At 46.7% G+C, this 27,983-nt stretch overlaps 1 protein-coding gene across 1 annotated transcript; it reads left to right on the forward strand.

Moving 5' to 3' along the window:
• Positions 1 to 27,126, forward strand: LOC133351514 (G1/S-specific cyclin-D2-like). Its single transcript, XM_061566779.1, has 5 exons — positions 1 to 1,026; positions 6,282 to 6,497; positions 7,400 to 7,559; positions 15,084 to 15,232; positions 21,760 to 27,126. The coding sequence occupies exons 1-5, from the start codon at positions 832 to 834 to the stop codon at positions 21,904 to 21,906; spliced, it is 867 nt and encodes a 288-aa protein (XP_061422763.1). The 5' UTR covers positions 1 to 831; the 3' UTR covers positions 21,907 to 27,126.
• Positions 27,127 to 27,983: the final 857 nt, after the last annotated feature.

Genomic DNA, 27,983 nt, shown 5'->3' on the forward strand with positions numbered 1-27,983 from the left:
GCTCGGTGCTGCTGTGCGCGCTCACACACGCGGCGCGAGCTTCGCAGTCGGACACTCTTTTCTCCCTTCTCACCATTGATAATATTACTATTGTTATATATGTTATTTATTTGTAACCGGCGCACGGCACAACAAGGAGAGCACGTAAACACGTCGAAACCTTTAAAAAACTTAAGACTTTTTTTGGGGGGGGTGTCGCGGGACTTTTTATTTTTTACCCAACAAAAGTTATATTTATAATTTGCTGCATAATTTATGAATTATACACTTAATAGGAACAGACGCGAAGATTATTGTTATAATAAAGGAACACGTGTGTAGTGAAAGCTGGTAATTATTGCAATTTTTCCGTATTAAATGCAGTTTTTTTTAACGGGAATAGCAGACGAAGCGTAATACGTAATTAACTAAGAAAGCGTTAAAGTAAACTTAGCAATAATATATAAATGTAACGCAAAAGTAAGAGAGGCAGAGACCGTAACAGAATAAAACGTGTACAGCAGTAGGGCATCAATACCATTGGCTGCTGCTGTTGTTGGGGCGAAGACGAGCTTAAGAAATTAATAAAAGGCCACGAAAAAAAAATCAAATAAATTAGAAAATAAACATTAAATTACAAACCAAACATTTTAAATCGAAGACAATTGCTCAGACTACTACATAATTTCATCAAAGTTTAAAAAAATCATTCTTAGAGCGGAAGAAGGGACGAATCAACCACACCACCACCACCACCAGCTATAAAGATTGTGTGACTTTAACAACTTTTCGTCGACGAAAAGGAGCAAGAAGCAGTGAAAAGGAAGGAGGGCAACCCACCCCCAAGAAGGAATGGAGTTGATATGCGGCGAGGGAGGTCGCATCAAGAGGGCTTACGTGGATGGGCACCTCCTGCAGGACAAGAGGGTCCTGCCAAACTTGCTGAGCGTGGAGGAGCGATACGTACCCAGGGCGTCGTACTTCAAGTGCGTGCAGACCGACATCCAGCCCTTCATGCGCAGGATGGTCGCCACGTGGATGCTGGAGGTAGCGTGTGCGACCCATCTTCGACCAACATCGCCACCAACATCATCACTATCATAATCATCACTATCACCATCACCACCATCATCGCCATCATCACTGTCATAATCATCACTATCACCATCATCAACATCACTATCATAATCATCACCAATATCACCATCATCACTATCATCACCAACATCACTATCATCACCAACATCACTATCATCACCAACATCACTACCATCATCACCAATATCACTACCATCATCACCAATATCAACTATCATAATCATCACCAATATCACCATCATTACCAATATCACCATCATTACCAACATCACTACCATCATCACCAACATCACTATCATAACCATCACCACCACCATCATCACTATCATCAATATCACCACCATCATCACTATCATAATCATCACCATCAATATCACCACCATCATCACTATCATAATCATCACCATCAATATCACCACCATCATCACTATCATAATCATCATCATCACTATCACCATCACTATCATAATCACTACCAGCATCACTATCACCACCAACATCATCACTATCACCACCAACCACCGTACTAACTACCTCCACCACGCATCTACCATAACCCTAAGACCCACTTACCACCGCTACTGCCACTACCAACCATCACCAGAGCACCACACACGGGGTACAAACCTTAGCCTCCATTTCGTACCGATACACAACCACTACTACCTACCCTCACCCTTAACACCACCACCATCACCTGCTACTTACTTACTCAACATGCCACCCACTAACTACTACGACATTTGTAAGCAACTCGTGCACCAGCCATGCCACCACCATCACCAACTTTCTATCACTCATTGCGCTGCTTACTGTTGTAGAGATCCGTGTGTGTGTGTGTGATGGGGGTACATTTCAGGGTACTGCGTGTGTGTGTTGGCGTGAGTGTGTGTACATATGTTTGTATTGTGCACATTGCGTGTGTGTGTACTTGCGAGATTTGTAAACTCTTTGTGTGCTTGTGATGTTGCTGCAGTCTTTGTACTTTGTAAACGCGGTGTTTGTATTCGCCGTGTGTGATGCACGTGTGTGTGCACGTGTACACATTTAGTGTGTGTGTGTCTACTCCATACTGTAGCCTTACGCATACATTAGTTACCGTCTGTATACTGTAGATTAAAGTAACGTGAAATCAAATATGCGTATCGTTAATTGTAAACGTGAACATGTGTTTGTATCTGTATTAGTGCTATATGGTTTACGCGTGCTTGTTAATATATTGTAAGCATTACTATTCGTGCACAGCCTTAATGATACCGCTCTCTGTGTGTGTGTGTGTACATTCGCTAGCGACAAGTAATCAAATTGTCTTGAGTTTTAAATGCAAACTCCGTGCATGGGGGGGAGGGAGAGGCTTTCATGCAGCAGTGGCTAGGCCAGGACACGCTGTGTACACACTCACACAACTACCTGGGAATGCAGGAAACACTTGCACGGGTTTGCAAGAGGAGTCCACATTTCAAAAGGATAATAATCACCTTGTTAAATACGTGACACCAATCATCCCGACCCAGCTTCGCACGTGTTGTCTACGTGCAATTTTCGGCGGCCTTCTTGTACACCTTGAAGTATACGCACGTTGTGTGTGTGTGTGTATAAAGCATGCACATCTAAATAATAAAGCAGGTGCATGGGCATAATGCGTTCTATACATCGGTGTGGTGATCGCCTATCGATTATGTGTGCGTACACTAATATAACCCCGCCTGTCTTGCAAGTGGTTGTTTACACAGGCGTATACACTTGATGGACAGATGCCAGTGTGTGATGGTGCTGTGTGTGTACATTAGCCGTACCCGTTCCAATGCACCATCGATGTACACGCGCGCGTCACGTACACAATCGCATGTGCACACACAAACCACGTGCACACACAGATACATAACATTGCGAGAGTACACACACGGCAGATGTGTGTACACGTACACCGATGCGTACATTCGAGTCCAACACACACACACACACGGATAACGTCTGTGCGTACACACAATGTATGTATTTGTGTGTGTGTGCATTGTGCGTGTACACACACACGTATGCATTTGTGTGTGTGTACATGCATTGTGCGTGTACACACACACATGTAGTTGTGTACACGTATACAGCGAGTTGGGCAATTCTTTAAGCAGGGGGCCGCCTTTAGCTGGGAGGGGAAAAGCACGCTGCGTATTTTACTGCCAATAAAAGGGCGTTTGAAGTTACGGCTTCGATTTGCGCTGTCGCTGTGAAAGTTGCTGTTGGGGCTGCTTGCTGTTGATGTTGACTTGGTTTGCTGTATCAAACTTAGCAAACAGCTGGCAAACAGCTTGCAAACAGCTTGCAACAGCTGACTTTTGCCGCGATGCTGCTATACGTGTAAAGTGGTGGTTTACTGCTATTGGACTGGAACGCGCAGTGGTCTAAAATTCCAGTTTTTAGTCGCCTTGGTTTCACACGCAACTTTCTGCAGTTTCTCGAGGAGATGGAGGAAATTAATGAAATCCACTCTGCCCACCCAAGGCATTGTAATCTCTGGACCTGTACCCAGGAACTTGTAGTAAAGTGATTGGTAGGGGTAATACTTTAGGGTGAAGTATGGGTCGTATTCAGTTGACTCTTAGGATCGGCCCAGCAGTAATGTACAAGACTTCATACCAAAGTACTAAGAGCCACTGTTAAACATTTTTTTTATTAAGTTAATATTGTAATAGGTAGTCTATTCAAATTTGCTAATGAGGGAAGATAATTTGTGTTCAATTATTGTAACAAATAATATAACATCTTTTTAAAATCAACCTTTTAAAATTGTCCGATTATTGTTGCTGTGTTTTTTTGTTACAGTTATCTTCGTGATATGGATGTGTTCATACAACGTAACAGTTCGTATCTGTCGGTGTTATATTGTTGATGTAAGTTGTTGCGGAGGTTGTGGTTGACGACGATGTTGTTGTTGTTCGTGCTGTCGTCTCGAGTCAACTTTTTTGTTATTTCTGTGGAAAATTACCGACCGAGCAAAGGGGCCAAGAGAGAGAGAGAGAAAGCGGCCTTTGCAAATAAACTAAACCATACACAATGTACCCGAACAACACAACGTCCGAACACTACACAACTATATTGACGAGAGAAACAGAAAGTTAGTTTTTTTTTTTAAATAACCCGAATAATAATAATAGCAGCAGCAGTGACAAACGCGCTCACGTATGCAAGTCGTGCGCGCTGCGTGCCAGGATTTTTCACCATCTTGAGTGCGTTTTCCCCGACTGCGCCATGCGACTTTCGTTGTTGAAGTCGCCTCAAAGTTGATTCCATTTCAAGGATCGGCGTGTCGGACCCGGGCTGATGCCGTGTTGAGTATCGAGTCGACTCACAACCCCTCCACCGTAACCCCAAATTAAGTCAAGTCGGTTGAGTCAACTCGGTTTGGGTCAACTCGAGTTGAGTCAACATTGTGGCTTTTTGTACCAGTTTAAAGGGTAAAAACCTACTACTATATTGTGGTGAGTGTTTTAGCCGAGCCGTCGCAGGTTGAGTCGGGCTTCTGAAGGAGTCGGCAGATCTTCATTCTTGATGTCGAGTCGCCCTTGCGTTGAAATCGCCAGCTGTTTATCTTTGTAGAATGAGCGGAGTGAAGTTGCACGCGGGTTGACTTGATACTGAATCTCTCACCCCTCTGCAGTTGAGTCAACTCTGAGCTGTCAACGTTTTTTTAAATTACCAAATTCGCGCAATGTCTTGTAACCTTTTAATTAGAATTTAACCTAAATAAAGGTGCATCATGGTGGTGCACGGTGTGCTTTGTATTGGTATAAAACAAAACAAAATAAACTGTAAATATTGTGAAAAAATAGATAGGAAAGTTAAAAATAAAATAAAATGTGTAAGGACCTTTACGTTCGTGTTGTAACAAGCCTATTATTGCTACCACTGAATTAAGTTGTCATAAAAAATAGTTTTTTTAGTTGGCAGATGAACCTTTTTTCTTTTGGTCAAGTTGGAGGCAAAATAATTTCAGCAAAAAAAAATCTGGTGACAAGTGGCCCTTGAATAGAGATGTGGAAATTGCCCCTCAGTTTGGTGTTTTTTTGTTCGTTTTTGCCTCTGCTACAAAGGTTGCACACTTTGAGTACTGTTTACTTAAAACGTGTTAACCCCCCCCCCCTCAACAAAACATTCTAATACCTCGCTCACCTTACAAAGGGAAAAATATATATATGTGTAACGGGCAATGTTCCGGGCAACACTAATTTTATTTTATCACTTAATTTAATGTATTATTTATATTGAAAACAAAATATGTTATTTGTTTGGTCGTAAATTTTTTTAGAGGGCAATTAAATTCATCCTTTTTACCCTGCTAACGTTTTGCGGTAACCCAAAAAATAATTATCTGTAATTTCGCCCAAAGAGCAACTTTGTTGCGTGCGACAAAGTTGCCGCCGTCGCTGACGCGCGGTTGAAAAGCGTTGACCGAAACTACTTGGATGAGCTCGGTATAAAAAAAAATCGTCGTCGGATCCCGCGCGCACTCGCACACACGGACTGATAAACAGTAGGACGGAACGAGGCGTGCGAAAGACGCCAACTGGGGGGGGTTCGAAAAAAACGTGTGCGCACCCCCCCCCCCCCCCCCCAGTATCGATTCGGTGCAAAAAATCGCAACAGGCAATTTTATTTATATTTTTAAAATATTTTTTGAAAAGATTGCAACGTATACTAAAAAAAGGACCACCCCACACACACACAAAGTCGAGTGGGGGGGGGGGTAAGGCTCTCGCCCCACACACCACCAACCCACCACCACCACCACTAACCCCCCCTTTGGTTGGCCCGCTTGTTGCGACTGTGACCTGAATTCATTTCGGAGCGAATGAGTATCAGGAATGTAGGGGGCCGTCTCTTTGCCTGGGACAGCCCCTGTTACCACCGCTGACCACTCTCTCGTGTCCTCGCTTAACACTGTCGTTTCAATGCATCTTGCAACAACAACAAAAAAAACCCAACATTAAATACTCGAAAATATTTATACATGTTGCATATGTGGGGTGTGCGTGTAATTTACAGACTTCGTTATCTCACTTGGGGGTTTGCAACATCTTGAATTTATACTGCACATGTTAAGTTACACAACGTTATTTATTGTTGTTATGTATTTGCAACAAACAAAAAAGATCTCCTTTTAACTGGAGTTGCGTGTTTTTAACGTTTTGGTGCGCAATTTGTCGTAGGTATGCGAAGACCAGAGATGTGAAGAGGAGGTCTTCACCTTGGCAATGAATTATTTGGACCGGTTTTTGGCCGTAATGCCCATGAAAAAAAGCCACCTTCAATTGCTCGGAGCCGCGTGCATGTTCCTGGCTTCCAAGCTTCGAGAAACGATCCCCCTGACCGCCGAAAAGCTGTGCATCTACACGGACAACTCCATCAGACCCCAAGAGCTGCTGGTGATGAGAAACTCGCCTTCCATAACTTTTTACCCCCCCTTCCTTCTTTGCTGGCCCCCGATTTAAACCCGACGACACAAAGCGTCTTTTCTTTCCCCTGCTTCACACTGCGTGCTCTGTTACTAATTTTCTACAGCCATAAAACCTAATTCTTCCATTTAGTGAACGCGAGCTTGTAATGATTTCGCTATGTTAAAATGTTAGCCGTTGGAACTTGCAAGAAATTATTTGAAAATGCCGTTTTCTGACGTCCTCGCACAGTTCTGTGGGCTCTTCCTTGCAAAGAATAATTTGTAAAAAATCGGCCGTTTCGAGGAACGCTTTGCAAACAACACGGCGCGATAAAGCACAGCCGTAGGCCTGTAATTGTGTAAAAATTGGAACGTATCGGATGAAACGTGATTTTACAGTAATTTATTTAGCTCTTGGAAGTTTTTGTTGCTACCCAAAACTTGTAGCCGCCCGCTGCAGGAACTTAAGGTGAATAGCAAATTCTGAGCGCCCTCTTGTGGACACGCACGGTTCACAGTCAAATTCTCTTAAACGAAACTAAATTTAAAACTCAACTGGGAAGTCACGACATCTGACGTGCGCATTTAATCTACAAAATACCGCTTGATCTGATGTTTTTTAATCTTGCCATTGTCATTGTGGCTTCTGTTACCCTGAGAACACCTTCCAACTAAAGACGTGAAGCCGCCTGAATGCTCGCTTGCCCCTGGCGGCGTTCGTTGCTACAATTCTGCCCCCTAACGGTTACCGCCTCGGCGAGAGAGTGAGAGAGAAGGAGGCTAGCGCTATGCGGTGTTGTGGGGGGGGACATCGGATTAAACATCGCCGATTGCGCGTCGCCAGTCCCACCTGTAACGCCGTGGGCTTTTTGGTTCTTCCACGTCTGGCAGGACATGGAACTACTGGTGCTGTGCCGGCTAAAATGGGACCTGGCGGCCGTGACGCCGCACGACTTTTTGGAGCACATACTCAGCAAGTTGCCCATGCCAGCCGAGAAGCTTCAGCTCATCCGCAAACACACGCAGACCTTCATTGCTCTCTGTGCCACCGGTATGCAGAAATATTTACCTTGAGCGTACTATAAATATGTGGTTCTTGTGCTTTTGCGTCACCGCTTACAGTCCAACCTTGGGGCTTTTTTTTTTCTGTGAAGGTGGAGAAGAGGGGTCGGACTAATCATTGTGGTCTGTTAGTCATATGACTGCATGCCACTGGCAAAGCAGTTTTTTTGTGAAGTAGTGTTTTTTTTCTTACGGGTAATTTTTTTAAATATATGCATGCTTGTTTGTATAGTGTTGGCACTGTTGGTAGGGTGGGGCACACCAAGAGTTGCCATGATCCTGCACTTTCTTATAACGAAGCTCCAGAAAAACGATTATTAGTTTACCTATTATTACTACCATTTATTTACCCAGGAAAGCCTTGCCGAATCTCATGACTTTGTCAAGAGGGTCATGCCAAGTTTTTTGGCAAGTAGGAGATCGATGATTGCTCTCTATATTCCAATTAAATTTCCAGGTATTTTTTCAAATTTGGCACATTTAATTTCTATCCGTACAAATGACGGTGTCGCAATGTGAACGTCATCTGAGAAGCTTTGGTTTTGAATTGAATACGCACGCAGCGATAACCAGGACGGCCACTTGATTTGAACCACAAACCTCTGCAAAAAGCGGTGAACGCGCTAACCGCCAGGGCACTTCACCACCGCCCAAGTGTGGTGACATGACCTAGCGGCATAGTGAATACTGTTGTTACATGTTATCGCACACAGCAATCCGTGCCTCCTTTACCCCATTAATAGCGCTCTAAACAGGCGCTCAGTGCGTACGTACAAGCTTCAATGCATACCGCACTTTTAAGATTGTATTGGGTGCAAACATTGTGAAATGGAGAAATGTTGTCATATTTCTATTACGGAAATAGCCAAACCAAAACCCATCTGATAAGTTTTCTTGCCTAAGCCATTTTTTAACACGTACTGTGGCATATAGCGCACAGCACTTGGGACGTGTGGTTTGTGGGGACAGGGTGTGCAAGAAATAAAAAACGAGTTTTACAAAGGCAGCTGGTATGTGATGGCATGTGGAAATGCGGTTTAAAGGATGCTGATGATGATTCATTGTGGGACAAAATTGTTTGCAGTCCCGTAAGCCATTTTGGACAGTGGCGTAGGATATGTGGCCACTTTTCAGGAAATTGGGCCTCGCGTTTTTGCCCGGCGCAAGCGTTAAATATGCGCCGCCTTGCTTAATCCGCATCTCCCCCTGGCGCTATCGGTGTTGAGTGGGGGGGGGGGACTTTTTTCGGCGGAGAGGGAAAGCAGCAGTGGCGTGGTGGGGGGAGGCTTTTGCAGTTTCATACATAAATTGCCTGAAAATAATGTGTGCCTTTGAGAGGGGCCCTGCCTGTGTTTGGCGACCAGCCCACTCTCATTCTACGCGTCTGTGTGTGTGTGGCCTTGGGGTGTGCTCTGATTGAGTGGCGCTACCTAGCGGTAGTTATTGCGACTTGCCCTGTATTGCAACAGCTTGTGACTAGCGTGCGTACGCCACTCTCAAGCTGTATTGAGACTTTAGATTTGACATTTGTCATTGGTATGCACCCCAGTGTAAATGTTCTTATAAAGCAAATGCGTCCTTTTCAGTTGGTGGGGTTTAACATGCATGCAGCTTACATTTGAAGCTTTGTTATGTTGTGAAATAAAAATAGGAATGACATTTCAAATCCAATACAGTTCATATCAGCAATTTTGCAGTGTTGTTGAGCATATTGAGTTGATTAGAAATATTCAAATAAGTTACAGCCATTATCAATCAACCAGTGGATGATGGCTTTCCTGCATGCCGTGTTAGTTGTGGGGTTATTTTGACCATACTTCACCAAGCTGCTCAGTGGGTTGGTGGATGGGTCGTGGGGGGCAGGACCGATTCTGATATTGAGGTTTACCATCGGTTTGTCGGTGTCTATGGCCAACAATGCTTGACTCAGGGAGGAGGACGCCCCTGCCATGCATAGTCCCGTGGGATGTTGGCTATCAATAACAAGGCAACTCCTATGACTAATTGGGAATGAGACGCAAGCGTAGGATTGATCACCCTGTCGCTGGCCCCCTTTGGGGAGGGTGTATAGTGTGAAAGGCCGAAACACCCTAGGAACCAAAGGTACACTACTGACGATGCGCTCCCCAAATTTCACCAGGCTCACTGTTCATGAACTCTTGGAAGTGCTTGCACAAAGGATAGTAACATCTCATCCTGTGTTCTTGGAATCACACGACGCCGACCAGTACCACTGCCCCGCACTTATTGAGATGTGTAAATGGCTTTGGCTTTTTAGTACGCTCATTGAGCTGTCTGATGGGAGACATCGCCGCACTCTGTGATAATCCCATCCCATTTGAGAGGCGCTTCGACGTGCAGCGTAGCTGCTCTTGCAACTGGCACTTTTCACACGGCCGGCCATGAGCTGACCGATTGATTGCTCTTCCAAAACAAAAATGTCCAGTCAAAACGACACATGCAGTCACTATATGCATGACGGAATGAAGCCGTAAATTAAACCGCTTTTATTGTTTATGTCTTTGCTTTATTTATATTCAATGCTGCTGCCGTCTTGGCAACTGCACGTACAGTAAAAAAAAAGCTGAACAAAAATGTGTGGCCATTTTAATATTATAAACAAATATGTCTGTGCTTGAATCGGATTTTGTTTTTATTAGATAAGAGCATAGTCCCGACAAATAATTACGTCGGTGTGTGTATTCTTTTTAAAGTGAAAAGCAGATGAAGGAAGCCCGAACAAGGATGTGCCACGAATTAAGTCATCCTTAAAACCCCGCGGTAACTAGCGCCAACAGACTATTCAGAACGGATGGACTTGACTGCGCTGAGTGTGGCAGACCTGCTGCATGATGTCCGCTCTCGGGGGGGGGGGTTAACTTTGCCTACAGCTGTTCTTGATGCTGTTCATACGAACCTATTCCCAATACGATGAAGCTTCTTAAGCAACTCCCTATGCATCATCCCGCTGTATTAATCTACACGGAAACAAATGCTGTTGACGTTTCCGCAAAGGAAGTGGACATATTTTTTGCCCGGCCTTTTGCTCAAATTTACACGCGCTTGTGTTAAAATGAAAAAGAAACGCCTTCCAACTGCCAATACACCATTTAAGAAAAGAATCGGCTCTTAAAATAGCCGGTTAGGCATTGTAATATAACGTTACTGTACAGTAACGTGCACATGTTTTGCTCAACTGTAATGCAGACATGTTCCTAAACAGCAAATAACCTTAACTACGTCGTTATATTGGCATGAAAGTAGACGTGAATCAAAGAAATGAACACAATTTCTGAAAGCAAAAACACCGTTTGAAATCTACTCGTGCCCCAAACCTTAGGTCGCAGTTTAATTATTGAATACTGTACCTTTATTTGTTAATATTACATTATTTAACGTAGAGCGTAATTCACGTGAACTGCGTCAATTCCTTGAGGATTTTAAACATTTATGATGACCACGACCCACGGCTTTTTTTTGTTCATTATACGATTGCACATTTCATCAACTGCATGTGAATCATCCTGCTGCTCTGCATTTCCTATGCAACAAAGTCGGGTTTCAGGTGCGATACTTCGTTCTTTACAGCCAGTCCATTTCCGTATAAATGGGGAGGGGAGGGGGGTGCCTTGTGCATGCGAAAAAGCGTTTAGAACCACTTTCTCCCTGTTTTTTAGCGGCAGTATCTGATGGGAACTCTTGCAATTCCCTTTCACGTATAACCAGTAACGCAATCGACAGCGTTGAGAAGCACAATAAAATGCCAACCTTGAAGGGAAAGTCCTAAACCGTTAAAAGCTTACTATATTGCACTTGTATTGGTTATTATTTACAATGGGCCCTCAGTCCTTGTTTAAATGGTCAGTGGGATGTGGAACTGTAATCCACGGTGGCTGCTGGTGACAGGCAAAGTTCACGGTGGCAATTTACCATTGGTAACGTCACAAGAAATACCTCTGGACAGCTGTGTTGTGCTAGTTTCTAAAACAATGGTGCTTAGTGTGCGACCCAACGCTTTTGTGTGTTTGCATTTTTGTCCGTGCGCCCTATATAGAGGCGTGAAGTGTGCAAGAGCACTTTCTTTTCCCGCGCACTGTAGTTTTCAAGCATGTTCCCCACGAGCTCTTAATTCAATCCGCGCGCATTTCAATTTAATCTTTCGTTGGTGCTGCCGATAACCGTGAATTAATTGACCGTGATATTTTGTCAATTCTGTTTACAACCAGAAATTGCACTGGGACAACCGCACTGCTGCGTGCAGAATGCATGCAAGGCGGACTTCGATTAATTTATTTTTCTCTCTCCCGACTTGTGTCTGAAAACGGTTGCCGTATTAGGAGTTGGAATGAGTAGGGGGGACGGTCTTTCTGCTGCGTATAATGCAACCCAAAGAGCCGTTGCCTACGTTGTGTTCAGTGCCGCGACTCCCTCGTTCGAATTGGCAATTAATTGAATGATCATTGCACGTTTGGGTGGCCTCAATCGAAAGACTTGGGGCTCCGAAGGTTACGTCGCAAGCGCGCAAACCCCGGCTAAAATAAATCAGCGCGGCCGTGTTATTTATATATTCACGTATTCGTTTTTTTTAGTTAGTTCATTTCGTAAATTTACGAGTTTCATATGTGCGCGATGAAAAGATAAGGCAAGGGAATTTGTAGCCTGGAGAAACATTGTTTCAGATTTGGCAGAAACTTCCTGAAAGTCAAAAGTTTCTTTTCTTTAAATTACTGAAGACCTCCCCCCCCCCCCCCCCCACATAATTGATTTAGCATGTGAATACCACCATTAAAACAAAAGACACTTTATTTAGTTCTACATAAAACTGCGGTCACTCTCCTTTTCATGTTTGCAAGCCAATGAGGTCAAATCCTTTGAAACGTCAATTCTGTCCGCTGCTTTCTCCGGCACTTTTTTTTTGAAAGTCAAATCGTTTTAAAACATTTTAACGCTCAGTTAAAGCTGATACCATGTGGCCATGATCTCATGCCATGTACACGTATGCCTTCCAGCGTGCAAAGTGATTTCAGTTGAAAACGGGGCTTTCTCACTCGCTGGCCTTCCGTTGACTGTTTAACCATTTGGAACCGGTTTTTGTTACAGCCTTAGCGGTGCGTATTTATTTAAAATCCAGTGTACAGTGCGTGCTTTATTTTAAAATACATTTTTACACTGCTGGATGAAGGCCTCTCCCCCCCCCCCCCTTGCCATGTCAGACATTTGGTGGCTGTTTGCTCACACGTCAACACTGCTGGGCAGTGTGTGGGTTGGTGAAAGGGGAGAGAGAGACACAGGCCATCCAGAACACTGCGCGGATAACACTCGCCACTGAGGTTCGCCGTAGACGGATTCAAAACTCGGTGTTCCGACTACTACGCCACCGCGCACCACCCTTTCGAATGAAAGTGACAGCATTTTAGGTGGGTTGCAACCGTTTGGATATCTTATTCTTAGGTTTTTTCGGTAAAGTCACGTTGGTAAAAACAAAAAAAGCCGCACCGAACCTCACAAAAATAATATTCAGGGCCTACCTTGGCTCCTCCCACCCTCAACCAGTATATATACAAGGACTGTTTTCTTGGAATTTCTCTCACTTGATACAGCTATCGTGCTGTGACGGTTCCACCTGAAGACGGAAGCTTGTGTTGCCTCCGAAACGTCGTGATTTTTATTTTATTTTAATTTTACTTTATTATTTTTTTTTACCAACGTGACTTTACCGAAAAAACCTAAGAATATGATTCCTTGCAGTCACGAAAGCTTAAAATCTAGAATAAATACGTTTGGATATCATAGTCATAAAGTTTGGTTCGCCCTCTGCTCAAACGAATGGTGCGAGGCGATTCATCCCTATCGGCGAGCTTTATTCAGCGGTGCACATTCCACATTCTTATGGCAGGGACAATTCTATTATCACGACCGCTATCGGCTCTTTCGCTAGGTGGCGCTGATTCATTGTTTGCGATTTGTGAGTAGAGCACTCTGCCCACATCGCTACCTGGCAGGACATTTCGACACTACGATTTTAGACACGCGTAAGCAACAGAAATGTACGTAGAAATATGTATATATTTGTATTTGCAATACTAATTGTCGGCAAATGGAGTGGCAGCACATTGGTTAGCACACTGCACTATGAACAAACGTGTCACGAGTTTGATTCCCATCCGCGGGCGAACATCGGCGGCAAGTGATACTGAACCGGTGCTTGATGACCTTTCACCATTGTGTTGACAAAAGAGTTGAACAGTAAAGTTATTAAGTGGTGACATCGTTAGCGTGTGTGTGAGGCGCTCTCTATTACCTGATTTGCCACAACAAACGTATTCACCGCATCGATCCAATCTCCGCGGCTTGTCCCGTTTTAAAAATAATAAACTCCAACCCCCAATTTGGTGCCACCACAGATGTACAAATTTAAACACGGATTCCACGGTTTTATTTTTTTCTATGTTATTTATTTAGCGTCTCCATTGTTGAAAATTACATTTGCCGTTTGTGGCTCATTCTCATCTCATTCCTAAACGGATCTCTCCCTAGCAACAGCTGGCCCATCTCTGCCTAGCAACAGCAGGGTTATTACGTAGCACTTGTAGCTGCTATGTGTTGCGTAGTGTGAATTGATGCGTTGTGTGTGTGTGTGTGTGTACATACGTTGGGTATAAAGTGAGCGGCTGGAAAAATCCATTTAAAATGAGCGCCATCCAAATGTCATAACCAATTAGGTTGTAGCAACTATGCCGTTCTCTTAGAAAATCGCAAACTCGCTTAAGCGTCTCGCTCGCGTGACATTTGTGCAATGTTGGGTTGTTGTTGTTGCCGCCAGCGTTTGCATGGTAATGCCTCGGAGAGAGCAGAGTTAAAAGTGTGGTTGTTTGAGCGACAGATTTACTTTGCGTTCGTCATTTCGCTCTGCACCATGATGATGTTTTGGAAATTGGGCTTGCTCTGGCAATTTGTACCCCCCCCCCCCCCAACCTTAAGATGGAAAATACATTTATATACGTGTTTGCGGTTTTAGCTGAACAGGCGGATGACTTGTGCGTAAAATAAGCTTGCCACGTTTAAGCTAAATGTCCAAAAAACCAATACAGAAAAAATAACAAAAACAAGTAATGTCAGTGCTGCAGAGTCTAAATCATTTTGCAATTCCTCAGTCCACTTCTTGGCATTTTTTAACACACGATGGTATAGATTTACACTTTACATAACCGCTGGATATACGCACGATAGTTTTTTCCATCTTTGTTTTTGCAACCAGAGTTTGTGACCGCCGCAGATCTTTGAACACTTTTACAGTGTAAAGGTCGGTCAAACATTGCGTTCGCATTAACCCCTCCGTGCCTCCGTCCGTCCACGAGCTTTCGCTTGTAAGGGTCTCTTTGCTTTCCGTGGGAGGGCTGGTGAAGTATGGTGTGGTGAAGCCAGGGAGAGGATGGGGGGGGAGAAGCCATCCCCTAGGTGGCGCAGGAGACTAACCTGTGCACGTGCGTTGCTCCGTTGCGTGCGTGTGCAGACTTCAAGTTCGCCATGTACCCGCCCTCCATGATCGCCACTGGCAGCGTGGGGGCGGCCGTGCAGGGCCTGCGGCTCGACCGGCAGGACGAGCGACTGTCGTTTTCCTCGCTCACCGACACCCTCGCCAAGATCACCAACAGCGACGCGGTGAGCCGAGCCACCACGTCCACCCAACACCCCCCCCCATCCCACCTGCCCCCCCCCCCAAACGGGTCGTTCACGTTAATTGCGGTGCGTCCCGTCAGCCGAAACCCCCCGCCACCGACAATCCGCGGTGTACAATCCGACAACAATTAGCGAGGAAAACGACGACGGATTCTACACCGAGTTGGTCGCCACCGTCTCCAAATGCTTTGCTCCCAAAGCACGTGGAGTTCCCGATGAAGCACTCCCCAGCGCGTCGAGCGAAACGTCGGACTTCGTGCCGAATAACTTGCGGTGAAGGCCGCGAAAGCGCTTTGTGGCTCTGCCTGCGCATTCGCAAAATCTACGCAGCAGATTGTTTACCGTGGTGGCTGGATAGTCTCGAGCTTTAAATTTAATTTGTGTATTGACGGCAAAACACCGGTGTGTGTTGGCTTACGTAATAGTTTCCACCCGTTATGGTTTTGGACGCCCGTTACGAAAGCCCATTATGGTTTTCCAGTTATCACTTTGCTGCCTGAAAGGTGTGGGACCGTGTGCCTAACAACCACCACCAACATATACGAGGTGGGATACGCTTGTTGGAAAAACACAAGCGGAAATAATTTACGCGCTTGTTCCAAGTTTTGCGGCAGCAAGCATTGATCCGCCTTGCGTTTTCATGGCTTCGCGCGCGTATCTGTTTGGAACAACGTCGGGAAAGGTTTGGTGAACGCGAGGATGGGTTTGGTGAACGCGAGGATGGGTTTAACGAAGGAATTGGCGCTGCCGGGGAAGTGCCTGTCACGGCAAAAAAAAAAACGGACACGCGCCAACATAAGTCCCGTTGCAGCGTTGTCAAACATCGCTTTTAATTACGGAATCACAATTTGTAATCGGTTGCAGAAAAACATGCGTGGCCCATCAGTCAAAAGTCCGCTGTGCACAACATAAATTAAAACTGGCCTTTGCACAGCTAAACAAAAACAAAGGGGCTATTTTTTTTTGCAGACTTCGCATTATATTTTTTATTTTAGTGGCGGGGGGGGGGCAGAGAGGGCAGGAATTGGGGGGGTGGGGGGCAGCAGTCGTGAAGTGCTTCTCGTTTTTTCTTACTTCTCCTTTTCCTTATGACCCCACCCTCGCCCCCTCCCCCCTCCCGTTCGCCCCTCCCCCCCATTGATTTCCTTCGAGCAGCAGCGGTGCACGAATGTTCCCCGTTAAAACTCCCGTTTTCTGTGAGCGCGAGTAACAATCCTTGCCATTTGGTGGGGTGTGTGTGTGTGGGGGTGGTGAGGGAGGGGGGGGGCGGCGGGCCACCAAAAGCTGGCTTGAATTTAAACTCCCCCCCCACCCCCCCCCCCCAGTTGTTGCCGGTCACTTGGACTCCCGCGGCATTTGGAAGAGTTTTTCTTATTAGGGGGGGGGGGGGCAACAGGCTCCAACGGGGGGAAGAATTACGCCTCGTGAAGCGTCGCTTTTGTTGTCGAGGACCCCCCCCCCCCCCCCCGGGGACTTTTTAGCAGCCGCAAGAACGGCTGCTGGCTCGGTGGTGACCGCCCGCGTGATAGCGCCCGCCCGTGTCCCCCCCCCCCCCCCCCATATTTGTGAGTTACGCGCGCACGTACGCACTTACAAAACAGCTGCATAATCCGAGTCGCCCCGTGGCCCCCCCTCTGCCCATGTGGTTGGCTACGCGCTCTCGTCTGCCTGCCGGGGCCGCTCTGCTACCACCACCACCACCGCCGCCGCCGCTGGTCCGCGTTAATGGTTTTATCCTGAGAACAGCGAAAAAAAAATTGTGGTAAAGGGCTGCCTGGTGGGAGCGGGGGGGGGGGGGGGTGTGGGCCGGTGGTGATGGGGGGGGGGCAGTGGTGGGAGAGAGGAATGAGAGATTTGGTTTAAGGCCGTGACATCAAAGCGAGCCAGCCCAGGCCAGGCCATGGGAGGGAGATAAGAGACAAGTCCCTGTTGAATTTGCTAAGCCGCGCAAGCCGGGGCCGTGCTCTTGTGTGGCTTTAGCCCCTAATTCCACGCCCCCCCCCCCTCCCAGTTCCGCAGGGCCTCTGTTTGGCCCTGCAACAAGATAGCCTTGTTGAAACTGCCTGGTGGGTCCCATGTGTCAGGAGAGAGCTCGAGCGGCCTGTTTACTGATTGGCCTGATAAAACACACGACGGCGTGGCTATTTCAGGTGATTAATGAGAGGGCTGTGCCACGATTAGAATCTTGGGAGGTGGCAAACCATCGTCTCCTTCTGCCTTCCAATCCCGTCCAGTCCCCTGGCCCACAATCCTGCAAAATCCATCGCCCCTCTGCCCACCGCCCGGCCTCTCTCTCTTTTCTCCAGTCCTTCTCTAGCCCCTCCGCAGTGGAGAATTCCTTCGTGGGTTTTCCTTTTTTTCATGCGTGCTCGTGTGTGTTCGCTTGCCTGCTGAGGGAGGAGGGGGAGAGGGGATTTGGTGTAGAATTGGGAGCCGGGTTTGGAGGGGCGGAGTGCGGGTGGGTGGGGGGCCCACAGCGGCCGGGAGTTGACATCTCCAGGCAACGGAAAACACTTCCAAATATAGCCGCTCCCGGCCAGTGGAAGTGGTGTTTATACCGCCCTCTTCCCCCACCACCTCCCACCGCCCCCCCCCCCTTTGGACACAGCCTCCTACCCCCCTAAAGGAGGCCCCAGTGAGCTGTGTTCTGTCAGTGGGGCCCCTTTTCTAGAGTAATGGAGCCATCTGCTGGCGTCTTTGTGTCGTGCAAGCGGGGCACACGCCAGAGCCATTCCAGCACTTGTTTTTTTTTCACGCTGTTAAAGCCAACTCGTGTAGTGATCTCTGCAAATCCCAAGTGCCCCCGAATGCTGCTATTGGTGGCTGTGCGTGCACACTGCCCTGCCTACTGTGTATTTGATGCAGCTTCTGCAAACGCGGGTAGATTTGGTCAATGCGGTTGTTTTGTTGCACCAAACGGCTTACGGTCTGGTTCCGATTGAACTCGTACAGACATGTTTTTCCCACTCCACCACTGGTTGAGGGCCCCCCTCCCCCACGTTGGCGTTGCGTATTGGGGATTATTCGACCATACTTCACCGTGCAGGTCTGTGAAGCACACGGGGAGCCAAAACCTGAGTAGGATGGATCTGCGACTGAAAAGTGCACGGTGCATTTAGACACGTTTTGCCGTTAACGTCAAGAACTCTTGTTTTCTAGAATGGGCGGAAAATACACAAACCAGTTATGCCACCCACCAACGCTCTCCCTGGGGCCTGCGTTATACGTGGGTGGCGTTATGATGCCGGAGAAATGTGTGTGGTGGGGTGGGGGGGGGGCTTGAGCGAACGTCGCATTCCGTTTATTAAACTCTGGACCACTCCGTGAAAAAAAAAACGAGGCCCACTGCAAGTCCCCCCCCCCTCCCCCCCCTCGGTCTTCCCCTTTGCGGTCCACATCGAGTCGATGAAAGTATCGCACGCTTGCCTAAAGCGCGCGCCCCCCACCGTCCCTGTGGAAAATAAAAAGAGAGAGAGGGACCGGCGGAGATTCCCCGATTCCCTCCCCTCCCTTGCTCGTACACTTCAATAGCGCATTTGAAAAACCTGGTCTTTTGAGGTTTTTATCAATGAGTGCAGTTAAGCCGAGGAATTTCGGCCTTTTATTGGCACCAGCGGTCGCACCATTGTTATTTCTGGCCCCGTGCCCAGTGGGAAGGGGTGTTCAGGGTTGTTCGCTGTCAAGAGAGAGGGGTGGTTAGGACCCAACCTTGTCTCCCCGCTGCACAAGAGAGCTGAGGTGGCTGGGGTAGTCGTGGGGTGGTTGGGGGGGGGCACGGGGGGGGGGGTGGTGGTGGAGTTCCTCAGACAAGGCTTTGTTTGGCTCCAATTTCCTGCAGGCCCTTTGATCTTGGTCTTCTGGATTCCTGGCCTAAATGACTAGCCCGCCTTGGGCAAGACTTACCCCGGCCATTCAAGCTTCCCTTGCACACCACTTTCCCCCCCCCCCCTGCGCTTTTCCCCATCATCCACCCCACTTCACCACAACCCCCCACCACCACCACCACCATAGCCACCACCACCATTACCTCCCCCCAGGCCTCGAGCTCGCAAGCCACGTTCTTGCTGCTGCTGCTGCTGTAACACGAGTCGCCTCATTAAAGAACACTTCCCTTTTTGCTTGAAGGAGCGCGGCGCGTGTGTGCGTGCGTGCGTGTGTGTGCGTGCGTGTGTGCGTGTGTGTGTGTGCGTGCGTGCGTGTGTGCGTGCGTGTGTGTGTGTACGTGCGTGCGTGCGTGCGTGTGCGTGCGTGTGTGCGTGCGTGTGCGTGCGTGTGTACGTGTGTGCGTGCGTGCCTCACTGTTGGGGGAGCAGTGGTGTAGCGGTCAGCGCGCCGTGCTACGAACCTGGCGTCCCGAGTTTTGATTCCCGCTCACGGCAAACACCAGTGACGAATTTCTGCAAACCGGTCCTGGGCCTCCCCTAGGTCGACTCTGCCTCAAATGAGTAGCAGTTGCGATGTGTAAAACATCGCCGCTGGGGAGACGAAGGCAGTCGGGCGTGGTGTTGCCCACCAACTCCCACGTGTGCCGTGCCGGCCTTCATAGGTGCTACTCGCTTAATAGCACTTGTGCCCCCAACTGTCTGTTAAGGCTACACGGGGGATCTTTGTCTTTGTGTGCATGCCTCTCACTGTGATCCCTTCGTGCTGGGAGTGCCCGGCACAAGTCCCGCGGAAAATTGTACAAATGATGTTACTGACGCGTTATGTAACTTGCGCGGGTAACAATGGTGGTGATGAAATGGGTAGGAAAGTTACATGCGATAAAATTCTGTAAAAAAATGGCAACTTGTCTGGATGGCAGCCACGCTCTCACTGCCTTTGGGAGCAATTTCGTAATAAATGCATCATTTTTACACGGGGGCGCACAAAAAGCCATTCATTTACGTGAACAAAATCCATTTGGATTGCATTTGCGCAATTACACTTCAACCCCCCCTCTCCCCTCCGCGCCCCGAAAACGGCTTTCTCATTTGCGCCTGTGCCACAATGGGATTTTTGTTCTGCTCGAGGATTCGTGCGAAGTTGCGTGTTTATTTTAATACCTGTCTATGCATTTGGAAGTGTAACTCATTTATAGTTCTGTTTCACATTGGGCCCTCGTGTGGTGTTGTTTTTTACACCATTGAAGTAATGTTAATGCTGACCAGAGCAAGTACTGGCTCGCCAATAACAACACGCGTTTTCCTACAGCGGTGCAGAATTGTGGTTAATCCAGCCTGTTTGTTTCACGAGTCGTATTTTTTTGGCTTGCCCATCCTGCCGCACTGTCCGCCCCAGAACCACCGCGCATCCTGATGGGTCCAGATAACGGTTGCTTCTGCAGAATTCTTTGGGGGTTGTTGAAATTCACGGAAGAGTGCGCGCGCTATCATGCATCTTTTGGTGGGAAAACTGTCAACGTTTTTTAGATATTTGGTTGCAATAGCCCAGTCAACTCCATCTTTGTATGAATTTAGGCCTTTATTCCAGAGTCTCGATAAATGAATTGACATTCTCACCCACCCCTACTATAGCTCATCGGATTCCTTCAGAATAAACAAATATTCAGATTTCTTTTGATTGTGCCTTTGGTTGAATAACAATAGTTTTCCAAAGCTTGGTGGTGATTAGCTTGAGTTTATTATTTGGCACTGTCGGGCAACACAGGTGTACTGTTTTAAACAGAAGTCAGTCGTTTCACAAATTCCCTCAAGTGCTCTGTTCACGTCTTACAGACTAGATTCGCTCCTTGTCGTTGCTGTGTCGGTGGTTCAGAACCTCGTCACGGAGAGTGAAGAAAGAATCGGTGGTGTTGGTGGGGCGACTGCAATGTTTGCGTTTCATGTAGGCCTCTCTTTACCCAATAGCCGCCTAATTTCATCCTACAGCTTGAAGGGGGAAAAAAACTAAACTTTCCACAATAGATGCTGCTGTTTTTTATGGGGTCATCATTACTACATAGTCCTGCTTACACCCCCCCCCCATGCCACAGTAGTGCCGGCTCAGGCCTGGTATTAGAGCACAGGCCTCCACACTTGCTGGGGAGCATCTCCATAAAAGTGATGGGCACCGCTAGACGTGCTCATTCACGTGAAAGCGTGACCCTGCTTCAAGTGAGTGCACGCTGGTTGGTTCTATTCCCCAGAGGGAGGGGAGGGGAGCATTTAGCCACGGGTGGAAATTACACATTCCTCTGGTGATTTGCCAAGGAGGGAGCACTGTTGACTTGCATTTGGCGTTAATCATTTATAAACCGTGGTGATGATCGATGCCTTTGACACTTGATGATGATGTTGGTGGTGGTGGTGGTGACGATGGGTAACGATGATGATGTTGGTGGTGGTGGTGGTGACGATGGGTAACGATGATGACCGCGCTGCTGATAATGGTGGTGACAACGATGATATTGGTGATGATGACGATGGTAACAATGACGATCGCGCTGCTGCTGATGCTGCTGATGCTGGTGGTGGTGGTGGTGGCGGCGATGATGGCCGGAGGTGCTAACCCCTCTCGTCCCGCTGCAGGACTGCCTTCGGGCCTGCCAGGAGCAGATCGAGGGCGTTCTCGAGGCGAGCCTCCGGCAGGCTCAGCAGGGCTCCCCAGAGTCGCGCGGCGTGGACGAGCTCGACATCGCCGGCACCCCCACGGACGTGCGAGACGTCGCACTCTGACCGCACCCGCTGGTTTGTGGGGGGGGGGGGGGAGGCGTTCGACTCGACCCCCTCCTGACGATGATCCTCCCGGCGAAAACGAGAAACCAGGAGAGAAGAAACTCAACGCCGCTACCGCCCCTTGTGCTCGCCCGACACGCTGCTTGATAGCGGAGCCGCAAGGGGCGGGGGTGGACAGCTGCTGTGCTTAGGTTTTGTCCACACTGCCTGCTGCTGCTGCTGCCGCCGCCGCCACCGCCGCTGCCCGATTGCAACCGCACAGCCCCACGATGGGAGGGGTGCCGGGGTGGGGTGGGTTGGGGGCCCAAGGCCCCCTTCGTCCGAGCCAGCATCACTGCCCTTGAAGTCACCTTTTGGACGAATTGAAGCTTGTTCCAGGTTGTGGCCCGTTACGTTTTAATTATTTTTTTTCCTCTCCCCATCTCCACCATCACAACCCCCCTGCCACACCCTCACCATTTTTTAACGTCCACTTCCCTTGCCATTCTCACGTCCAGTTTCACTTTGGTCTGGTTGGCACCGTAATGTTTCCATTAAAGAGTTTTACCCCCCCCCCCCCCTTTTGCCTTGAACTCCTGCAAGAAAACGAATATGAAATGTTGGACGGCAGGAAGAGAAAGACATTTACGCGAAGACAAGTTGAATTGTTTATTATTTTTGTTTCATGTCTACCAGGCCGAGTTTTTGCCCTTGTTGTGAGCTCGCGACTGAATTTCGTTCGATGGTCGTCATTGTGTTGGACTGAGAGAGACCGTAAGTTAAAAGAGGAATTTCTAAGCAGCGATGTCTGCGTGTGCGCGCGTGTCCCTGGGGTTGAGCGGCTGAAAGGTTGTGTTAGCACCAATGACAAAAAAAACCCCTTGATTGTGATTTTTCTTTTGTCTTTTTTTCGTGAAATGAAATTTAAAGTAAAGATGACCTGCCCCCCTCCCCCCCATCCCCTCTATTTTTATAATGAACGCGTGCGATGTGGTCTGTGTTGTTTCCCTATCGTTGGTGCCCGGGAAGACGGCTAGCCAAGCAACGTTTACACCTTAATTGAGTAGACAAGAACTGTCACAACAGAGAGGAGTGTACAATATGTATAAAGAGCAGCTTTTAAGAGACGTAGGATGCCGATGAGTGCGGAGAAAGTGATTGTAGGTAAGTTGCGATGTTAAAGGATGTAGGTAAAGTAGACTAGAGTTTTGCAGACTGGAAGGTTTTTTGAGGGTCAGACGAATAGTTTGTTTTGAAGTGGCCATTCTTTTCACGTTTAAATGATCAGTTCATGTTTTTTGTATCCTTTTGTACTTGCTTGGAAGGTTCAATTACTGGTTTAAATTTGGGCCGATACTTTTTGCATTTATTCTGGTGAGATGTATTTTGCCAAGCCGTGTGCGTATTAACATATGCTGAGTGTTAATATGCATAGGCTTTCGTGGCCAATGCTACGATTGATAACTGGTCCAAAATTGTAATTTTCTGGCTTTTCAACGTAATCGATTTCGTAAAACTAAATTGGCACATTTGGCCACGCGATAACTTGATTTTGTTTGGCAAATTTTACGAATAACATGAACCCCCTGTAATAAATTGGCACGTTCTGTTTACGTGACAGCAACCTTACTATAATTGTGGCTGTATCGGGTGGAGGTGGGGGTACGACACGTTTACACGATCTCACCCAACAAAAACCGTTACCACAGATGAACAAGTCACGTGTCAAATTACTTTTTTAAATCGTTGTCTTCCCCCCCACGTTACCGCGCATGCTTGCGCTTGTTCAACTGTCGGTCGTGCAGAGTACAATAAAGAGTTATTGGTCCGAAATTAAACCGTACTGAGAAACGGGGTGGTTGGGGGGGGGGCGTATTGTACAGGTATGACAAGTGGACTGGAGGGGAGGAGCATTTGCTGCTTGCATTGAAATCAATTGTGGACAAAAACATTGGGGGGAAGGAGTTGGGGTAAAACACATTTTACAGCTGGTTTATATATACACATACTTGCCTCTGGCCAGCTCGCCCGAACGCGTGGCCGACCGTCGAAGACGAACCCTTTGTTATTTATTAAACGAGACATTAAAACAACGATAACAACTCCCCTAACTTAAAAAAAAACTAAGAACCATCTGTTGACTTCATGACCGAGATGCTAGGCGATGGGCCCTGCCACCTTGGGATTTGCTTCCACATGTCCTGAATACTGCTGTGCCTTTCACGCATTGGTCCTTAAGTAATTCACGGACACTTTGCATAGCCGACACTGCCTTAATACGATGGGGGTTTGTCTGAAATAGGGATGAATCACTTGACATACATGCTTAAACTTGACAATACACCAGTGAGCATTAATACTATCTTTCCTGGGTGTTTTTAATTTATAGCTTCTTGAAGACTTCAATAAGGGTTAAACATGTATTATTGTGCTTGTTGCTTTTCAGTATTGTATCATCTTAAGAGTAAAAAATACAAATACACAAAGCAATGTGCTTTGGAGGATAATAGTAATACGATTATTCTAAGTAACACAGTAATACAAAGTTGAGTAAAGACATGGGAAACAATTTGTTTAACCTTTACGCCAGCGAACGCTTGAAGAAAAGTGATGCAGTGCTGGGGGGGGGATGGCCGTCGTAGTTATCGTAAGCTGGTTTCTTCGAGTGCTGCAGGGTTTGCGAATTTTTTTGTTGCTTTTCCATTTGGCGTTGGGAAAGGAATCACTGCCAGACGTTAAGTTGCATTAAGCCAGCAAAAGTTAACTGCCGTGTATATGAAAGAACCACGACGCGCACTGATAGCAAGGGGAGAGTTGTCCTCGGTTAAAGCCTTTTCACATTTTAATAACAAAACGAGATCTTTATTTTTTTCGTTTTAATCTTAGGGGGTTGTACTTCTGGGTATTAATATGCGCATAGGCTTTTAATTTAAACTCAATAAGTGTGTAACGCGAGCGAGTGTTTTCCTTTATAGCCAGCAGTTACATGCAGGTGTTTATTTACACTTAGGTCTTGGTTAGTTTAACCATTCCATCAGATCCCTCATGAGCACTTTGTGAATATTTGGTTGAGAAGAAGAGGAGGCAGAGGCGGGGTGGGGGTGGGTTCATTGGTCCAGCGGAAATGCTTGATGCATGCGGGTTTTAAGAAAAGTGGGGAGAATTTATAATTTTTGTTCGTAACAATTTCAATTGTAATAATTGAAAGGAGAATAATTTAAGGTAACGGTGCGGACTCGTCAATAAGAAAGACATTCCATGAGTTGTGGTCCCCAGTGCATTCCCAGGTTTTGCGGGGGGGGGGGGGGGATGCCAGATCGGATCGTAAGATACGAGGCAGCGTTGCCTGCTTCGCAGAGCCCTCCTGCGAGATCAAATGCTGTAATCGAGAAGTTTAAATGTCTGCGTACAGCACCACAATAGATGCAAGGAAGGAACAAATTTAAAAAAAAGTGGGTTATTAATTTTGTTGGGTCAGTCTACTTGAAAATTATGATCGTGTATTTTTTTTTAATATCACAATAATTTCCGCAATTTTATTTTGACATTTCAGTTTTGTATGTATGAATTGATTATTTCCCTCCCCCCCACCCCTTGCCCTCTCCCTCTCCTACCCCCGTCCTTAATTTTAGTTGTCTCGTGACTTCGTTTTTGTTTTGCACATGTCAAAAAAAAAGGTAATCTGTCGAAACGGGGGTGGGGGGGTGGGGGGTGCGCAATTGGGGCTGAGATGAATGAGGGATGAAGGCAATGGCACTGCCTACTGAGATGATTGTATAACAGTGGAGGGAGGAGAGAGCTCCTAAGACATTAGCTGCTACCGAGTGCTTCAGTTGAACTATTACGTTTATGTGTCGTAATAACTAAAAAGAGAAAAAAAAGACAAAAACTAAAAAAAAAACGAAACGATACATTGCCGTATTGTTTTAAAACGTGTGCTGCTAAGTTTTATGTACTTTTTTTTAAACTATATTATTTTACCGCTTTATTTGGAGGAAAAGCAAGAGCTTCGTATTTTATTGTTTTGGGGCTCAGCTGTTTTTGTTGTTGTCTTTCAGTTTGGAATTTATATTCATTATTTTTTTTTGGACAATGGACATGTATTTTTCTGGACTTATTCCACAATCACATACCTCATTGCACCCGCAACAGAAGAATAGCAAAAATGGTCTCTTCATTTTCTACAGTACCTCAAGACTCAGCGTTTGGAATTCTTTTTCTTCTTCTCACCCTCCTCTGGCAATGGCTCGATCATTTTTCTCGCATCTTTGGCCGGCGATGGGTAGACGGCGACTGCCGCCTGCGTGGATTGGTGCGGCTGCGTCCGTCCGTGTGTGTGTCGGGGGGGGGGGCGAGGAAGAGTGTGGCACACTTGGCTATTTGCCTTCAACTAAATCTAAACTACTTTAATTGTAGCTATTTTTCAGAAGCGACCTGGCCACAAATGATAGCTCGACGAAAAGTGGCTTATCATCGCGTGGAAACGTACAGCGGCCAAATATTCGCAAGCGCACGTTGATTCTAAATGTGGAGGGGGAAAAAAGCGGAGGACCCCGATAAAAATCCACACGCCCACGAGGAGAACATGTAAGCTCCAAATATACAGCAGGCGTCGGGGTAGGGATTGAACCCACGACCTCCTGTATAACAGGCGAGCTCGTTAACATCTCGCTACCCTGGTGCCAAAGTGGATTGGCAAGAAAGGCTGTACACAAACAAATCGTGTGCTTGGTAAAGAAAGCTATTTAATTTTCAAATGTCGACCACCACGCTCTCGTGCAAATTAAGAAATGTGGTTTTTCCCGGTTGATTTGCTGTTGTCATTGTTCCTTGTCGCAAGTGGGGTAATGCCGTTCACCCCAATACCTACCAGACCCATTTTTTTTAATACAAAAAAGAAGTTTTTAGTTTTTGCTTTTTAAACTTGGCTGAAAGCTTTTGCAACTTGCGCAACCATTCCTGGACAGTTCTATTGGCGTGAGATTATATTTGAAGTAGAATAAAATATAGGCACCCTTTAAATCAAGATCATTCTTGAGTTGGACATTGCAGTATTTTAAATTCTGAGCGTTGTCCAAATTTATTGTCTAAACCTGAAGTTTTAAAGTATGTAGACATGTTCTAATTGAGTGAACTAAAACCCACGATGCAACATTTTGTAAAGTGAAAATGAGTTGAGCTTACAGGCACAATTACTAGGAAAAAATGAAAAAAAAAGCAATCCTAATATCTTAACTTTTTGTTTTAAGAAAACTTCTACATTTGAGAGTGGATGCGACTCTTTAATAACTGAAGACCACCACCCAATATTGACCACGGCTGGCTCAATAATAAGTCAGCAATGCAGCCCCCGCGTTGTATAATTGGTCCGGTATCAGCCGTTTGATGCTCAAATACATTGAAGAGTTGCATTGGTGAGTGGGTGTGGTGTGGTCAGGTATTGGGGGCAATGGTTATCCCAACTTTGCAAACGTTGCACCCTCGTTGGTCGTGGCAACTTGCAACATTGTACAGCCACTGGTTTTCAAATGTCCGGGTTCACCCTTCGGTGCGCATGGGAGGGAGCTCATTTACCTCTGAAGCAGTCATCCTCCAAAGTGCTCCAATGTGATCGGCGTAAATAGAAACAAAATAAGTCGCTTCAGTGACGGTCTAGAAACTATGTTGATGGAAATCTTTTCCCAACAAGGTCCTTTTTAAAAAAAAAAATTGCATTTCAGTCAGAAGTTTCAATTTCATCCTTTTTTTTTGCAAAAACATTTTTTTTTTAATCCTTGCTCAACCTGATATTCACATGTTGTAACAACTGCAATTAACCAACATAACCAGACGAGGAATTTGAAGAAAAAAAAGTACACTTTTGGTAGTGGCGGGGAAACAACGTTGCATTGACGTTTGAACCGAACGTACCGTTGCAGGCAAGTGCCTCGGAATTGGCCGGTGCGCCGATGTTGTGCCGCTTGAAGTGTTGTGACGAGTAACACTGGTGGACCTCCTTGACCTGAAGGTGGGGTTGGGGCTCATGGCTGCCCCCCCCCCTTCCCCCAAAGGGGTAAGAGCGTGGGGGGGGGGGGGGGTTCGGTCCCCTTCCTCTGCGT

This window comes from Lethenteron reissneri, chromosome 37 (genome assembly GCF_015708825.2).
Source record: "Lethenteron reissneri isolate LAM-NWPU_2019-01 chromosome 37, ASM1570882v1, whole genome shotgun sequence".
NCBI classification, from domain to species: domain Eukaryota; kingdom Metazoa; phylum Chordata; class Hyperoartia; order Petromyzontiformes; family Petromyzontidae; genus Lethenteron; species Lethenteron reissneri.

Coding starts and splice junctions, on each gene's coding strand:
- LOC133351514 (XM_061566779.1), top strand. CDS start 832: ATGGAGTTGATATGCGGCGAGGGAGGTCGCATCAAGAGGGCTTACGTG. Junction 6,498..7,399: donor TCAGACCCCAAGAGCTGCTG/GTGATGAGAAAC, acceptor CACGTCTGGCAG/GACATGGAACTACTGGTGCT. Junction 7,560..15,083: donor CATTGCTCTCTGTGCCACCG/GTATGCAGAAAT, acceptor GTGCGTGTGCAG/ACTTCAAGTTCGCCATGTAC.